At 40.9% G+C, this 18,955-nt stretch overlaps 2 protein-coding genes and 1 long non-coding RNA gene across 3 annotated transcripts; all 3 read left to right on the top strand.

The window, feature by feature from the left end:
- Nucleotides 1-1,051: 1,051 nt before the first annotated feature.
- LOC5497837 (tripartite motif-containing protein 45-like) lies at nt 1,052-15,594 on the top strand. The gene is made up of 4 exons (XM_048721607.1): nt 1,052-1,254; nt 2,380-3,295; nt 11,218-11,460; nt 14,517-15,594. The coding sequence occupies exons 1-4, from the start codon at nt 1,069-1,071 to the stop codon at nt 14,837-14,839; spliced, it is 1,668 nt and encodes a 555-aa protein (XP_048577564.1). The 5' UTR covers nt 1,052-1,068; the 3' UTR covers nt 14,840-15,594.
- Nucleotides 3,302-10,499, top strand: LOC125559808. Its single transcript, XR_007306480.1, has 2 exons — nt 3,302-3,779; nt 9,722-10,499. It is a non-coding gene; the product is annotated as an uncharacterized LOC125559808 (long non-coding RNA).
- LOC116601139 lies at nt 3,774-10,499 on the top strand. Its single transcript, XM_032380952.2, has one exon. The coding sequence runs from the start codon at nt 5,062-5,064 to the stop codon at nt 6,223-6,225; it is 1,164 nt and encodes a 387-aa protein (XP_032236843.2). The 5' UTR covers nt 3,774-5,061; the 3' UTR covers nt 6,226-10,499.
- Nucleotides 15,595-18,955: the final 3,361 nt, after the last annotated feature.

Raw genomic sequence — 18,955 nt, 5'->3', positions numbered from 1 at the left:
CTTGGATAAATAAACTCTGATTGGCTTCCATTCTGCATAATGTAAACTTATTGTAAACTAGACGCTCATTTGAGCGTAAAGTCGGGCTAGTTGGCTAGTAGGAATACATCATGCACGAAATGGCAAATTCGACTGTCATTTGCCCCGATTGATTGGCGTGTGCATTTGTGTCTTCCAGTTCTACCTTTCCTTGGAACTTTTTCTTCTGACTTGCTTTATAGTTTATTGGAGCAGGGACGTCCCTTAAGTCGCCGCTAACTTCGTCAAATCGCGATTCAGCCGCCTTTTTCCCGAGAATTTCTCTACTCATCGTCTATCACTAATAGACCATTAGTAGCTCAGCCAATCGGAATGCATGATTTGTGATAGACCTCTAGTTAGTGTATTCTAAAAGTGTTGGGTCCATAGCCAATAAACTGACAAATACACAAAATCCGGGAGGCCTTATTTTCGCGCACAGTTTGTGACACTCGGCGGGAGAAAGACATGTTAATTACCAAACATTCCACTGTTTGAAGGACAGCTTTTTTCCTCCCACTTAGGGTGATTCATGGTTCAATATAAAAAAAAGGTTCAACTCATTAGGGAAGGTCCCTAATGGAAATGGAAATAAACTTAATATCTTCGCTTCACCTAGTCATAAGGTAGAATATATGTCCAACAGGTGCAGAATTGGTATAGTATACCTTATTCTTCTTTATCTTTGCGTCACTTTAATCTTGCGATTTTAACAATTTCGAGAAAAAAAAAGTGACGCGAAAGTCCCATGAAAATTGGGATGCGTTAAAATTAAATAAGCTCACGCATGAACATGAAAGCACATTTTAATTCCAATTGTTTTGTTTGATTTTCTTGCACCAAAATCGCGAAAATAATACAATAAAATAAACATATACCTACCCCAAAACTGCTTTGGACTGCAACTTCTCCAGCGCTGATAATTCATAGTTTTTTATATCATCACAGAAATAAGAGAATTCTCAGGGATATTGATAGTGTTTTTAAGGCTGATATGAGTAGCAGTGTAATAACCATTTTCTTATGCTCTTCTAGTTTTTTCTTGAAGAAATGGCAACATCTGCCAGCAGGCGCCTCCAGGATGAGGTGACGTGCTCTATATGTATAGAGCACTTCGACGATCCTAGAGTGCTGCCTTGCTTGCACTCATTTTGTCGGCACTGCCTGGAAGAGCTGGCAGTGCACTCTGAAGGGAGAGGAAAACTTGTGTGCCCCCTCTGTAAGGCGGAATTCCAGGTAATCTGTCATAAAATACATCCATTAGTTAAATGACCTTGGCACAACTTGTGTAACAAACTTTTTGCTGCAACAAACAAATTGATTTAAACAACATAGTGCTTTTCAATTGAGAACTAAGGGAAAGTTTATTTATTATCCCGAAGGAAGGGATGGGGGGGGATACTGTGGGGGGGCCTTGAGAAATTTCTGAGGTCTAAAGGTGGAGGTGCCGAATGTGTGTGGATTTTAAAAAGGGGGGTCACTGATTTTTTGGGTGTTGTCCCTTCTAAATAATTTGACCAAGTGTCAAATCAGACTTCTTGCTTCAAAGAGTCTCAGTTTGCGGCCAGTTATTTGGCATGCACAATCCAGGAGTCAAGGATATGTATTAAACTGCGTTTCATCGATGCTATGTAAACCTGTATACACTTTTTTTTTTTCATGGTTTCCGCTATATGCTTATGTTCCATGTTTGACATCATTACCAAAACGCTCTAATGCTACAAGCTGTCTTCTCTCTCTCTCTCTCTCTCTCTCTCTCTCTCTCTCTCTCTCTCTCTCTCTCGCGTGGAGAAGAACAAAAAGCCTTTTTGCTTCTTCTGTGTCAATTATAGCAACAACCCTTATCAGGTTGACAACCTGAATTTAGTCGCACATTTGAGAAATTGAGTGCCTTCACTTTTTCCGAATTAATGTTTTCAGCGAATTCCTTGCTCGCGTTCCTTCAACATTGTCGTTGCCGTTCCCTTCTTTGCTCCTTCTTTCTTCGGGTTTTCTCGAGGGGCGGGGCATAAGGGGGGCATGGAAAATTTTGTTTTACCTGAAGGGGGGGCAACTAATTTTTTTCTTTACTTTTATCAAAATCCTCACGAACCCCCACCCCCCCCCCCCTCGGGATAATAAATAAACTTTCCCTAAATATGTACGAATCACTGTGAACTTGAATTCTTTCCACAAGAAATTTATATCCATTCTTTTAATAGTTTATGACATTATTAAACAGTTAAATGATAAGAATTAATTATTATATTAATACAATCCAGCCTAGCATAGACCACAGTAAGGCTGATCTAAAATGGTCCTCCCTTTTGATTTTTAAATGGTGATATGCGAATTTCATTAAACCTGTTTTTTTTCTCTTAGATTCCCCCGGCTGATGTTTCGAGTTTGAAGGTGAACTTTATGATCAATAGTATTATCTCTGTTCTTCCTTTGTTGACATCTGAAGACTCCAAAAAGAAAACTGTTTGTCAAATGTGTGATAGTGGCGAGCCTGCCCAAGGGAGATGTAACGAGTGCGATCACTTTGTCTGTGAGCAGTGTATCTCGGCTCATAAGAGACTTCGACCGTTGCAACACCATACTATCCTCAGTCTTGATGAGATCAAAAGCGGAAAGTTACTTGCAATGAGCAAAACTTCCTACTGCACCAAACATAAGGGTAAAAAGCTGAAACTGTTTTGCGAATCTTGTAAGGAAGTAATTTGCCGGGACTGCACCGTTGTTGATCATAAAAATCATGACTACCTTTTCACAAGTGATGTTATCGCTCGAGAGAAAGAAGAAATATTGGAAAGAGCAAAAAAAGTTACATCAAAACTCACCGACATTGAACAGGCGATGGCATTGGTTGAAAAGGCTCAACAACATCTGGACGAAAATAAACGAGCGGCCAGAAGGGATCTGGATCAGTTAATTGATAAGCAGATAGGTGCTCTTGAGAAGATGCGATCTGATCTTAGAGGGGAGATCGAGTCAGCTTGTCAGAAGCAAGAGAAGCAGCTGACTGCCCAGAGAGAGAATCTATCCATGAGACTTGCAAATGCTCGTAGCAGTTTGGAGTTTGCTGAGAGAATGTGCAGGGAAGCAAATGATGTGGATGTCTTGTCCATCAGGAAGGAAGTGCTATCCCAGCTATCGAGTCTTGCAGAGAAACCCGTGGATCAGCCTTGTATGGAGGGTGGAGTTCGTCTTGTAGTGGATGAGGAGTATTGGAGTTCCATGTCAAAGAAGATCTCAGTTGATGTATCAAGCAAAGTCTCAGTTGGTGAGCATACAGGTAAATTCTCCAATACAGTTGTGTCCTGATTATGAATAACTGTAATCCTCTCTAACAGTAACAGCTGCTGTTGCGTTGTTCGCAATTTTCGCGAACACGTGCATATGTTCGAAAGCGGTACTGTTCACACAATGGATGGAGAGGATGGTGTTTATTTAGGCGTGGACGAGGAGTATTGGGATTCTTTGTCAAAGACAATCTTAGTTTATAAAGGCCAAGGTAAATCCTCTTATAGCTGTGTCATGTTCCATTGTATTAAAATAGCCTGTACATACACGGGAAATTAACCGAAAATTGGACTTTATATATACTAGATATATTTCTAAACCCTGGAATTGCCATATTTGTCTGTAAATAGTATGTAGATTGTTTAGAGTCTTCTCACAATGACAGAAAGTCTTTGAATGTCTGTAAATAAACTGGAAATAATCCGTATTCGGATAAAGGATGCCAAGAGCATGCGCTAAAACGGGTGTTATGATAGGTTATGTTAGAATGAATCCGTATTTTGTTAATTGTAGTAAGCAAATAGACAAAGTTAAGATATTTGCTCTAGCTAAAAGGATTGTTCAAGGTTGAAAGTATTCTTGAGGCATTGTTAGTTTTTGTTGATTTAGCTTGAATAGGAAGTTGTTCGCTTAATTAGCGACCTAATGACTTTTATCGGGTCGTACCATGTTTTGGGTACTTATCTGTCTTCAACTTTCCATTAAGTTGGTAAACTTACAAGTCTCTGTTTATATAGTTTCCTTTAGATGTCGTACGTTAATTGTCGGTATCATTAGCACAACACGTAGGATCGCCCACACTCAAGTAGGAGGTGCTTAGCTCTACTGCAGTGTTGGCAATCTGATTAACTATGCTAATCTAAGTCAGCAAACATCACACCTACGCTACTTGAGCGACCACTTCTTTCCCCTTCCATTCAATAACTTTCGATTACAAGTTACATATTTGTTCCTCCAAAGTTACCTTATGACCTTTCCTACCGACTCCCTTAGTTTCATAGCAAAGGACATTCGTTTTGTATCCTTAAATTCTTTTCAAAGCTTTCCTTTGTTATCGCTAATTTTGCCGACAGTTAATGATATCTGATGTAACTGTTTACATTGTCAAGTACCGTCCAATCACAGCACTCTGCACACGTGGTCAGTGCTTGTCAATCAAACGTACTACTTGTTTTACTACAAATAGGACCGCATTGTAATTCCTCATCATCTCTTCATACCACTGACTCAGAATAAAGGTACGACTCCGGTCTACAGAAGTCCTCCCGTCTAATCATTACATTGGTGAAGAACCCTCGATTCTGCAAAAGAAAAAAAAAAGTAAGTCATTGGGTGACGGGACCAGTGGGGAGCCTAACCCCATTCTTTTCCCCACCTGAATTGGCACTATTTATAGGCAGCACACGTCTTTGGGAATGATCTCAGTGACTAGCAGTTGTGTTGTTTGCTATTACTATGTAGTTGTAATTGACTTCTAGCTATTCATACCTATAGTATGTTATTTTCTCGTATGTGCGAAATTGTGTCATGTTCTTCTCACAATCGTAACTTACGTAGCTCTTTCTCATCTGTTTCAAATGTTTGTAGTCACTCGCAATTGACTTGGTGACCTTACTGTCCAGTACGATTTGTTTTTCGTTTTGCTTATCCTATACGTAGCGATACGCTACTTATTCCATAGTCACCGTGTCGGCCAAAGTTAAAAAACCTCCGCGCTCGTCGGTCCCACCCTCTAGCATTCAGACTCGATCGCAAACCATGGCGGCAAGGAATCCTGAATCGCCCGAATCTACACCTAGGCGTATTGAGACTATTGAAACCCCTAGGACCCCACACCATCAGGCTCCGGATGTCTCACCCGAAGTGTTACGAAGCTTAATTTCCTCTTTTGACCATCTGAGAAATGCTGTAGAGTACAAGCATTTACAGCAACAAAATAGCTTAGCGGCTCTAGAAACGACAGTAGAGGAAAGCGGCGACCTTTTGGGACTCTGCGCAGGAATGAAGCCCCCTACCTTTAGCGGGGATGGCATAGAAGATGTAAATGATTTCATCACCCGTTTTCAACGGATGACTGAATTTTATCGCTGGGACGATGAAAGAAAGTTACGGGCCCTTCCCCTTTACCTTACGGGAAACGCCAGCGTTTGGTTCAACAGCCACCCTAGGGCAGCGTTGAACACTTGGGACGCAGCTCTCGCACAATTAAAAAATCACTTTGATTCTGGGGCAAGCCAGTGGCTCTTGCGCCAGCAATTGGACCAAAGGGTCCAAGGAAAGTTTGAACCCCTTGCACAGTACACCGCTGATATCCGCCGTTTATGTCAGCGGCTCAAATTGCCAAAAAGCGAGTGGTTGCACCAATTTGTGCGCGGCCTGCGGAGACCACTCAAAGAGTACGTGGTACTCCAATCCCCGGCGGATTTTGAGACGGCTGAAACACCGGCTCGCCTGCGCGATGCTGTGTCCGGCCCTCCAACAGATTCGGCTACTGTTTCGGATGAGCTTACAAAACGGGTTATCAACGGTGTAACCGGGGCTTTAGCTAAGACAATCCCCTCATCTAACCCTTCTAAGATTGCTGCTTACGAACCCACCCCCGACCCCAGCCGCCCGCCCCATCGGCCTGGAGCCGATAACCTGACCAGGGATGACATTAGACAAATCATTCAGCAGGAATTACGCAAAGAGCTCCGCAGATCGAATCCCCCAAACCAAAATTACGATCGTAATCGTCGTACTTATACAGGGATCCCCATATGTAGCCAGTGTAACACTAGAGGCCATACGGCTTATTCATGTCGCGCCCGGGATTCCCGTATTCCCAACCCGCGCAACCAGAACCCCACTTATCGCCCCTCCTTCCAGAGGCCACAATGGCAAAATAATGGGCCCCCCAGACGTCTCAACCAGGGAAACTGATAGCGGCTCCTGGTTATCGGGAACTACTAGGGGCCCTGGATTTTAATGACAATCACAACTACACAAACGACAATCAAAGCGCGCGTACAATTAACAAAGATAACTTTCAGCAACACACACTACCAGCCAATGACGCCACCCTTGACGCCAACATGGACGACTTACATTTTTACACACCAACTAATGAACATTTTCAGCTGGACGAATCAGTCTTCCCGAACAATGATTCGCCCGACACCAGAGACCAGACCGTGGAGAGTTTTGAAATTAATAATAACGATTTTTCTTTACAAGAGAGTGCACAAAGCAATCCAAATTTGGATACTAATGATCGGCTCAGACCAGTACGTCGCACAATTTTTTCTGATGAGGTTATACAGGTCGAAGAAAGACCGCCTCGTACATGTTTTCCACCCACAGAGGTGATGTTTAATTTTGAAGAGGGAACAACTCCCCAAGTATTGGCTGAAGGCCACAGTATATGCGACGAAACGTTTAATGACAATCATCAATCAATCCTAGATATGGATTTTGGAATGGATAACAGCATTCTACAGCAGCCAATGAGTCCCAGTCCAGATGAGACTGATGAAAATTTACCAGAAATCAATACGATTATTAATACTTCAGATTCAAATTCCGGCAATCAAAATAATGGCACGGATGTTACGATCAATGTTCCATTTCTTACAACGGACAATTTAATGCTTCACGGTCAAATCTCTGGTCACAACGTCGACCTTTTGGTAGATACTGGCGCCGCGATAAGCTGCATCAGCTCGTCTACCTGGCGACGGCTAAACACAACAAACAATTTACAGCTGCGCGACCCCAGTTCAGCAGCGCTTCAGACGGTAGGCGGTCATAGCTTAACAATACTAGGCATATTTACAGCAGATTTATCACTAGGCAACAGGGTATTCACCCTAGATTTATTGGTAATTAAGAACCTCACTTACGATGCTATCTTGGGAAAAGATTTCTTAATGCAGCATAACGCGCAGATAGACTTAGCGTCACGCTCCTTGAACCTAAGACCACCTTCTCAATGCCCATTTAATGAATTCCCTTCATTAGATTCACGCGTTACTCAGCCTGCGACGGTATACGCACACCGGGTCCTCGTCATTCCGTCATTTTCCAAGTTTAGTGCACCCGTTCATATTGATAATCGCAAGCTCACTCAAGAACAGCCTCCGCTCACTATACCATCACAAAACATACACATTAATTATAACATTACAAGAGCGCAAGTATTGGCTTCTGTCAAACTAATCAATCCAGGCTCACAACCAGCCACCATCCACGAGCGCACAACTCTAGGGACAGACGTTCCCTTCCGGGTAATCAACCAAAGCGGGCAGTTTCCGTTTGACCCAGGAATTATTTGTAAAAACATCATTAAAACCCAAGAAAAACGTTTGGACCATCAGTAAACGGCAAGGTTGTTTACTTGATAAAAACGGTGGACAGTATGGCTACGAAGTTAAATCGAGTGACCGAGGACATGAAAATTGTCAAGGATACATTTGTCCGATGGCGGCTAACCTTTCGGGAGTTTGCTAAAAAGGACAATTGCAACAAAAACATGCAAATGGAGTTTTTATCGAAGTACGCCATGGAAATTAACACTGCATTTGCCACAATCCTGCGCTTGTCGGAAATTCGTGATACAGTCGCACAATTTTCTAGGATAACCAGTAAAACACTTGTGGGATACGATTCACTTCCGCCCTATATAAATCGTCAAGTGGCGGACAGATTGGAAACGGATCCCTCCCTTATAGTTACAAAACAATTGTTAGATGAAGGCGTTCCACTTCTTATGGAACCTATGGTGGATTTTACGCTTTCAGACGAAGGCAAAAAGCTCTCTGTATCCCAAAGCAAGCTAGAAGCCACTATGCTTTTCACACTACCAGTTGTTACTTCGGTACAACACATGTGTACTATAGAAAACCTTACCCCCTTAAAATTTAACGTATCCAATACTTGTTTCACCGGCCCAGTTCTTCAGCGTAATCTACTACTAATCACATGTAAAAACAATCAAATGCTGGTCACTGATGCCATTCTATCAAAGTGTATGACAAACAATGAGTTTGTTCTGTGCCCCACTAACCTTCTTAATGTCGTTCAAAATCCAAACTGGTTGGGGTTCCCTTGGTCTCCATACTCTCACATGGCTTATCCACGACACCACATAACGTCAAAGAACTGTGACGGCCTGAAGGAAATTCACCACATCGGCGGACGTTACTTCTTGTCTGCAACCTCCGGGACGTTGACCACAAACAATGGTCCCATGCGTGTGACACCTCTGGCGGTATTTCATTTACCCTGCAACGTATCCTTCGAGAGCGCTACGTCCGGTATCGGCGAATGCCCACAGCGTATGGAAATCGAATTACCGATTTTTGGAGAGACACATCTCCAATATACCTCTTGGAAGTCGGTAATGGACGATAAACAATTAGATCTTCACTTCCGTACGCTTATCATTCCGCCGGTCACCGTCATGAATCACTCCATTCTTCGTGGGCTAGACGAGACGTACCGAGTGCTCGATCGACAATTCACGGCACAGATAGACAAACTCCACGACGACATCGATGCCATCAGTGAGGTTGAGGTCAACACAATCAATGAGATCCTACTATACACTTCAGTAGCTGTCTCACTGCTGAACCTCGTCCTTCTTGTGGCATACGCTTGTTATCATCATGGTGTTTTCGAGCGCCTCAAGCATCAGCGCCGCACGCCCCCCAAACGCTCTTTACCTCCACACGAACCTCACTTTGAGTTGGTACCGCCACTCAAGAAACCACGCTGCGAGTCACAGGAGGACGACGAGGAGGAGCATGACCTCGAGCATCCGTCCGTCGTTGACGACACAGAGCTAGTACACCCCACGGAACCTCTCAGAGCAACTTACGCTTAACCAGCCACTTAAACACCTCCACCCGGATGAACTGAGTTCATGCGGCGAGATCGCATGAATTCAGACTAGGAAAAGGACACTCTCTCGCTCTGTTATTTACGGCCTCCAATTCAACTAAGCCAAAGGGGACTACTTTCTATTTACTTATTACTTTCTGTTGCTCGGATACAAGATTCGTCAGCGACAATATTCGTTTACCTTTCAACTTGGTAAATATTCCATGTTATAAAAAGTGTTTAAATCACACTGTAAAATTCATTCTTAATTTTTTTTTCCAACAGAAAGTCATTTTCTAGTTCTCTTTGGTGCATTTGGAGTTATTTAGCTTGCCGTAGCAGTCAAAAGCACTCACGCTTTATTATAATCATATTCAAATTAGGATATATTTACTCAGGGATTTCAAAAACAAAACAAACAAAAAAATTATATAAACATTGATTTTCAAATTATCTTTTATCGGACATCTTCCTTAGTTTAGCATGCATCATTTACATGATATATCAAATTTTCAAGCGGGGACGCTTGCCTTCAAAGGGGGAGGCCATGTTATGATAGGTTATGTTAGAATGAATCCGTATTTTGTTAATTGTAGTAAGCAAATAGACAAAGTTAAGATATTTGCTCTAGCTAAAAGGATTGTTCAAGGTTGAAAGTATTCTTGAGGCATTGTTAGTTTTTGTTGATTTAGCTTGAATAGGAAGTTGTTCGCTTAATTAGCGACCTAATGACTTTTATCGGGTCGTACCATGTTTTGGGTACTTATCTGTCTTCAACTTTCCATTAAGTTGGTAAACTTACAAGTATCTGTTTATATAGTTTCCTTTAGATGTCGTACGTTAATTGTCGGTATCATTAGCACAACACGTAGGATCGCCCACACTCAAGTAGGAGGTGCTTAGCTCTACTGCAGTGTTGGCAATCTGATTAACTATGCTAATCTAAGTCAGCAAACATCACACCTACGCTACTTGAGCGACCACTTCTTTCCCCTTCCATTCAATAACTTTCGATTACAAGTTACATATTTGTTCCTCCAAAGTTACCTTATGACCTTTCCTACCGACTCCCTTAGTTTCATAGCAAAGGACATTCGTTTTGTATCCTTAAATTCTTTTCAAAGCTTTCCTTTGTTATCGCTAATTTTGCCGACAGTTAATGATATCTGATGTAACTGTTTACATTGTCAAGTACCGTCCAATCACAGCACTCTGCACACGTGGTCAGTGCTTGTCAATCAAACGTACTACTTGTTTTACTACAAATAGGACCGCATTGTAATTCCTCATCATCTCTTCATACCACTGACTCAGAATAAAGGTACGACTCCGGTCTACAGAAGTCCTTCAGTCTAATCATTACACGGGACCCAGAAAACCCTGAAAATAGTCTGGAAATCTATGCAATGGGAAGCTTTAGTTCCATCCTAAAGGTTTGAAGACAATTTACAGGCTATTTCCAGGTTTCTCTGGGTCCCCTTTTTGCGCATTTACAAACTTTTTGTAAGTGCGTAGTTGTAGCTGCATTTCTCAGATTTACGGGTGATTTCCAGTTTCTGCCTATTGCTGGGTCTTTTGGCGTTGGAACTGCAAGCGGTGCTGGTATCCACTGCGGTCGAGCACATGTTGGTATCCCGGCACCGCTCTGTTCAGCATTCTGCAGATGAAGAGATCTCGCTGATACCTTTATTTACCAGCATTGAAATGTTCTTGATGAGGTTGGGAGGGTGATTGCTTTCTCTGTGGACGATTGGTTCCCGAGATCCAACGTGACGTCGAGAACATTGACAACTTTCTTGTTTGCCTCTATCGTTATTTTAAGAGAATTGCCTCCTGTTAAAGTATTTTTCTGTTGATGTTTACCCCAAATTTTTACTTTTTATTACACTTATCTCCTTATCTAGACATACTCGTGATTATCCCGAGGCAAGTATTTCATAAGATTAGTTTTCCAATTCGTTATCGCTCAATACGAGGAGAAGGATACAATATGGACATACCATGAAGTACAAGCCTTTATCTATAATATCTCTTGATGGTGTAATTCCGTTGCAGTTCTTGAGAAGTCCGCCATCCTCAGCGGCAAAGGTCCAGAGTACCTCCGAGATCTCTTGGGATTCCTGCAGCCCGTGCAGCAGAGTCCAAAAAGTCGCTGGGTCAGATGTTTCTCTGCAAAGAGAGATGGCTGGGCTGCCAGGACCTTCCATGAAAAATGCAACGGCAAAGCGCCGAACATCGTACTCGTGAGCGTTGGGGGTCGATACGTGTTTGGTGGCTACTCTGACGTAGCGTGGACAAGTGAGTATACTAACGACAACGAGAAGGGCCGTAGCAGGGTGAGGGTCGGGACTTCCGATCATTATTGTACAAAGAAAACATTTGGCCTATTTTTGTCCATTACCTCAACTGTGTTGTTACTTTTTGTAAATCTTAGGAAGAGATGAAGGATGACATCTCATGAGTGACCGTCCGTGGGAAAACGTACACTTAGGTTTTCCGTGTAAACGCCAAAAACAAACGGATATTAAACGGATTTTTTCCCGTGTCTACGGATATTCTTTACGTGGACACGGGTTGCACAATCTTAGCCCACGACTTTCAGTATTTTTTTAAACTGTAGAGAAGACTTAAGTTCACGGCTTTTAAAGTCGTATGGAGGATTGCAGACAATCGAGTGTACGTCGTGGACATCGGATGATAGGCCGCAAAGATTTTGAATGAAGGTCAATGAGGATTTTTATTCATCAACTCTTAAACTGCTTAAAATTCTAAGTCTTTTATCATTAAACTCCGAAACTGTTTAATGATTACGTTCTCGGGATCCTGGACATTAAAGCTTTAAAGCCTCCGCGTTATGTTTGACCATGCATTATTCCCTTAAATCGCGGGAAGTGAATAAACATCAATTTAAAACTACAGCTAACTCTTTGTCGCTGTTTATCTCCGTTCCTCCTCCTCCTTCCATAGATAAACACGTCGATTGCCGTAGAGTAGTGAGCATACTTGATAAGAAAGCTTAGTTTATCGATATCGAAGTATTTAAATCAAACCATCTCGAGTATCAAATCAAACAAGAAAAACTATGATCAACAACGAAGACGAAACAAGCGACAAAATGTTCGAAAACAGCGCGAAATTGCTAAAAAATACCGACTTCGGAGTTTCTTGTTTGTCTAAAAACAAGCTGAAATCGCCAATAGTTGATGACACAACTTTCGCCCTTATTTACGCAATCTTACATATACACATAGCACACATCAAATAAATCCTCGAATTATGAGGAATATGAGGAATTATGAGATCTGTAAGATTCCACAAGAGCGGTCATGATCAGCGAATGTCTGATACCAACGAAGTTTCTTGTTTCTCTAACAAAAAGCCGAAACCGCCACTAGTTCATAACAAAACTCTCGTCCTGTATTTACGTGTTATCGCTACATAGCACACACCAAATTAACCCACATATTATAAGGAATAAGTATTTCTCATTTATTTCTGTGCCATTTCAATAGAGCGGCCACGATCAGTGAATGTTTGATACCGATTTCGGTGTTTATTGTTTACCTAACATCAAGCCGTAACCACCACAACGACTCAAAGTTGTGAAAACGACTTTCACTTAAATCGGAAGATTCAATCGAATAGTTCAACATTCACGACTCGCGATCCGTGTGCTTGATTCGTAAACACGGAATCTTGATAGCCGTGTCAACGGCCTTTCAAATTCTTTTTAACGGCTTTTTTACCGCGTGCCCACGGCTTTTCCTTCCGTGGCGGAAAAGTAACGTGGTCACGGAAAAAAAATCCGTTTAAACGGCGTGTGCCCGTGCACGTGCCCACGAGTTTAAAAACCTTAGTGTACGTTTTCCCGTGGACGGTCACGATGTCCTTTTTTTATATGAACTCGACAAAGCCCGTTTGCAATACATCATCTTATGAACCGAATACAAGTAAGGCGGTGGTAGGGTTCCTTCTCTGGCAGACAATACTTGTTACTTTTTCCTCCCCCTTCCACCAAATATGTAATTACGCATATCTTCTGATAAAAGGATCGGATGGACAAATAAAAAATAGTTTGTTAGCCCCTTTCATTGCAACACGTAAGGTGAACCCGTTAAATTTTGCTGTTTGGTGCAGGGAAATGTTTTACAAACTAACTAGATTTGTCCTTGGACAACACTAGAAGTAAAGGTTATGAAAATCGAGCAATTAAGAAGAAATTCTGATATCTTGGCACATTTATTTTTCTAGTAATTCTGTTATTTGCCTACTGTTGAATTGCCTCAGATATTAATTTATAGAAAAGCAGGGAGTTTTGTATCATTACTGTTAATCATCTCAATAGTTTTATGATTTTTTTTGCTTTTTTACCTATAAAGAATTTCGCAAATAATTCTTTTCACCCTTGTTGTGACTGTAATTACATTCCCGACAGGCTCCATTGAAGCTCCATTTAAGGGTTGTGAGTAAGAGATTAATGTCCCTAGATATATCACGCGACAAAATAGTTTTGTAGTTTAATATAATAATATTATGAGAACTAGTATCTTATTTATCAAAAGATATGAATTATTATTTATATAATAATATTTATATTTCGAGCTCGCATAATCCGTCCGCCTCGAACTTTGTGTTTTTGGGGTTTTAGTGCCGAAAAAACTATCAAAGCCTACAGGTAGGCTACGAAAACGTCCTCTAATAAATCGTCGTAAAATCTCTGATAGGCCCCTGTCGCTTATTTCCTTTTTAGTGCCGAAGAAATCTGCTTTACACAGGGGACTTATTTCATTTTTTTTTTTCAGATCCGACACTAGGTATTTTGGTTCCTATAAAGTCTTAGATGCTATTAATAAGTATTTATATTACTTCCATTGTACAAAAAAACAAAACCCAAATCAGGCAGGGGTGGGGGCTTAATTATTATAGACAGGGGCTTAAATGGGATGGGGGTTAAAAGATCTTTTACTTTAACTTATTTTCTATCCTCGAAAAGAGCTATCTCTCCCTCCCCTCCCCCCTCTTTATGAAAAAATTGGACATTTCTGCAAGCCGGGAAGTGATATTTTTCAGTGCCGATATCTGGAGGGTGGAAACCCCGTATCTGAGAAAACTTTACGCGGGTCGCAAGAAGCAGGTCTTAACTGGAAAAGACACAATTCATGAATGCATAGAAGCTTCTTTACTATTTTTTTATTATTATTATTTGGTCATACTAACGAAAAGTGACAATTCTGACATTTGAGCATTTAAATTATACGAGTTCAGCTGTTATGATATACCAAAACACAATTTTTGTCGTATTTATTCTAGTTTTTATTATAAAAATAACGCATTTTGTTTTATGTTCTTCAAAGTGAGTGGCGGTGGATACCAGTCCTCCACCAAGTCATTCTTGTTCACGCTGTGTAACAAGAATGGCTACCGCCCTGAAAAGTTGCCATTGAGGCGCGCGCCAGATGAATATGCCATTTGTGACGACACACGTTACGGTCCGATGTTTGGTGGTTTTGACCTGTGTATCGCTGGCAACGCGGGGGGTAATAAAGTGTCCTGTACGGAGCCACACAAGTACGCTCGTCCCCAGGGCGCCCCATCTGATGGCAAGTGTGACGTCTTTGCTGGCACCTGGAAATTCACACCCGACGAAATGGAGGTGTTTCACGAGGTGGTGGACTGAATACAGCTTTGAACGCCTGTAAAGTGACAATAGACATAAAGACGTGTAAATATTTGTTAGTTGGTACTGTGTTATGAAATTACTGATTTTGAATTAGGATGTATCGTGGAAATACATGTGTTGTGACCCGCGAATGCATCATGGGTAGCATGTAAATCACAAAACTACATGTAATGAAAACCCCAGTGCAAGTGGTAAAAAGCACAAAAAAAGCACAAAAAATCAGTTTTAAATTTGAATTTGCTCATTTTTTTTATACCCATGAGCCAACGCGGGCACAAAGTTCAGCCTTATTTGAAGTGTGTGTGTACATCTCGAGCTTAGTTCAGGATTCTATAACACCAGTGCAGCTTACAAGTTTTGATTATTTTAACTGGCTTTCAAAAACAATGCATTTTTGATGTTCAAAATCTGTGACGGATTACTGCTGTAATAAGCCATTTAAAGCGAGGCTTTTAGATATACAAGATTGTGAAATAGTTTAGGGGAGAAGTCTGTTCAATAATTAAGCTGAGGGTAAGGGAGGATTTTATGACAATAAATTGGGGACCTTAAATTTAGGTACCCCTCCTGAGTCTTGAGGGATGACACTCCCTTAGGGCCTGAATGGTGACTCTGGTTAAGCATTTTAACAATGGGCACTCGTCACCTTTTAAATTATTTTTTATTACATCATATACATGTATAATGTAATATACCCATTAAAATGTATAGAAATTTGTGGACAAATAAAGTTGCATGTATGTAGCCTCCTATTCTTGGATGCACAGTCTCCTCGTTATGGCATTATAACACTTGTGAGGGGGGTAATAAGTCACGTATTTTGGGGTATAGAATTCGAGTATCGCATTTTTGTGTAGTGAAATTTCCTGGAGTTCTGTCTTCTCTGTGGTATTTGTAGTGGTTTATCCGTTTCATATGTTCTGATGAACATACATTCCAACCAAAGCACTACGTCTTATTCAAATAAGAATATGCGCGAGCATACAAACGTTGCCATTATAGTGAGAGAATATTGGGAGAATAATAGTGATGGTTGGTCTGAGTGAAAGTTTCTTCCGGTGAATTGTTGACCCCGTTTAAGAGAGTCCCTATTATCGAGACGTGTGCCGTGCTAGAAGATTGACACTTTTGTCAGTGAATAAAGTTGTTACTTTTTTTAGTATATCAAGGTATCCCAAAATCAAACCACTTTTTATCGAAAACATGCCCAAGACACACCTTAACTTGTCCCATACAGTTTTTATTTGTAGGGAAGAGTAATTATTTAACGGGGGGTGGGGGGAGTGCTGGTATGTTTGGGGGGGAGGGTTACGTATTTTGAGCTGCGATTTAGGGGAGGGCCTCAAACGTTAGTTAATTCACACCACGGTCACTATTCGCCATTTTAACGGTATTTTTGCATTTTACATATGAGGCTAAATAACGACTTATATGGAAACGCCGCTAGACGTGAAGAATAATTAATTAAACGTAATGATTTGTGACTGGTATTCAATGTAGACGTAAGCTTAGTTTTCTAAGGTCATAGGTCCAGAATAGAATGGTTGCGGCTATATCAGATAACTTGTTTTCCAAAACCCAAACTCGCAAACTATCATAGCTATAGTTGGTCGGGTTTGTTTGCAAATAAGATATTTTGATATCTTAAAAGGAATTTTTTTGGTGCTGCAACGTTCAGGAACACTCGTGCCATTCCTTAGACGAATAAGAGGCAAGTAAAATGTGTTATTTGTGACTTGCGCCTGTCTAGAATCTATAACATATTATGGTAAGGAATGTTTGCGTTGTTTGGTGTGTAATTCTTTTACAACCAAAAAAAGGAATAACGTCCATCTAGAGATATTTAAGTATATTTTCATTCAGCTTATAAACGTGCCTTATGTTTCTATAGCTGGCCGCTTAGAGAACCTGAGAACGCGAAAACCTGTGTTACCTTTGTGTTTTAACTTCCGCGTCCAGGCGACATCTTACTCAGTCAATCAAAGTTTTCTTTAAGGAGCTTTGTTTCCTAAAACATCGCTCAAATTTGACACTCTTAGCGTCAATAATACAATTAGCCCTTCCAAGTCCCTATGCTATTCGTGTTATGTCTTAGCTCGTATCTAAAAATCCCTATGCTATTCGTGTTATGTCTAAGCTCGTATCTAAAAATCCCTCTGCTATTCGTGTTATGTCTTAGCTCATATCTAAAAGTCCCTATGCTATTCGTGTTATGTCTTAGCTCGTATCTAAAAGTCCCTATGCTATCCGTGTTATGTCTTGGCTCGTATCTAAAAGTCCCTATGCTATTCGTGTTATGTCTTAGCTCGTATCTAAAAGTCCCTATGCTATTCGTGTTATGTCTTAGCTCGTATCTAAAGTCCCTATGCTATTCGTGTTATGTCTTAGCTCGTATCTAAAAGTCCCTATGCTATTCGTGTTATGTCTTAGCTCGTATCTAAAGTCCCTATGCTATTCGTGTTATGTCTTAGCTCGTATCTAAAGTCCCTATGCTATTCGTGTTATGTCTTAGCTCGTATCTAAAAGTCCCTATGCTATTCGTGTTATGTCTTAGCTCGTATCTAAAGTCCCTATGCTATTCGTGTTATGTCTTAGCTCGTATCTAAAGTCCCTATGCTATTCGTGTTATGTCTTAGCTCGTATCTAAAAGTCCCTATGCTATTCGTGTTATGTCTTAGCTCGTATCTAAAAGTCCCTATGCTATTCTTGTTATGTCTTAGCTCGTATCTAAAAGTCCCTATGCTATTCGTGTTATGTCTTAGCTCGTATCTAAAAGTCCCTATGCTATTCGTGTTATGTCTTAGCTCGTATCTAAAAGTCCCTATGCTATTCGCGTTATGTCTTAGCTCGTATCTAAAAGTCCCTATGCTATTCGTGTTATGTCTTAGCTCGTATCTAAAAGTCCCTATGCTATTCGTGTTATGTCTTAGCTCGTATCTAAAAGTCCCTATGCTATTCGTGTTATGTCTTAGCTCGTATCTAAAAGTCCCTATGCTATCCGTGTTATGTCTTAGCTCGTATCTAAAAGTCCCTATGCTATTCGTGTTATGTCTTAGCTCGTATCTAAAAGTCCCTATGCTATTCGTGTTATGTCTTAACTCGTATCTAAAAGTCCCTATGTCATTCGTGTTATGTCTTAGCTCGTATCTAAACGCCCCTATGCTATTCGTGTTATGTCTTAGCCCGTATCTAAAAGTCCCTATGCTATTCGTGTTATGTCTTAGCTCGTATCTAAAAGTCCCTATGCTATTCGTGTTATGTCTTAGCTCGTATCTAAAAGTCCCTATGCTATTCGTGTTATGTCTTAGCTCGTATCTAAAAGTCCCTATGCTATTCGTGTTATGTCTTAGCTCGTATCTAAAAGTCCCTATGCTATTCGTGTTATGTCTTAGCTCGTATCTAAAAGTCCCTATGCTATTCGTGTTATGTCTTAGCTCGTATCTAAAAGTCCCTATGCTATCCGTGTTATGTCTTAGCTCATATAATATATATGTTTATTTCTACACCATTGCAGCTATCATGGCTGAATTACAAGTGAGAGGTCGTCACACAGAAACTAACAATAGCGCACAGTCACAAAATCTCTAAACCTACAAGTTTTAGCTTGCGGTCCTATTATTTTCTCATTTCCTGATCTCAAATTATATCCATGTTGGACAGTTGTCATGTTATTAACCACAGATTTTAAGGGTTCAACAGTTTTAGCTCTTGCCATAAATTTCCGACATGCTTCATCCCTTCTCTCAGACAAAAATTGGAGAGACGTTGAGGCAAGGGCACTACTATAGCTCGTATATTCGTGCCTTAGAATGATTTTTAAAGCTCTTTTCTGTATAGACTCCAGGTGCTCAGATAGGTATTCCGGTAGAGCAGCCCACACCGGCGACGCATACTCGAGTACAGACCTTATGAGCGCGCAATAAATAGTACACAAATCATGTACTGATAAGCCAGCCTTTTTGAGAAGTCTTAACGCGTACAGGCGCTTATTTGCCTTACTGAACACGTGTTCTACATGATTATTCCAAGACAGGTCATGACTAATGAAAACTCCAAGAAACTTGTAGCAGGTAACCCTTTTGATAGTTGAGCCCATTAAATTGAGTGCACATG

This window comes from Nematostella vectensis, chromosome 14 (assembly GCF_932526225.1).
Source record: "Nematostella vectensis chromosome 14, jaNemVect1.1, whole genome shotgun sequence".
In the NCBI taxonomy this organism is placed as follows: Eukaryota; Metazoa; Cnidaria; class Anthozoa; order Actiniaria; family Edwardsiidae; genus Nematostella; species Nematostella vectensis.
This window is presented reverse-complemented; position numbering and strand designations above follow the sequence as displayed.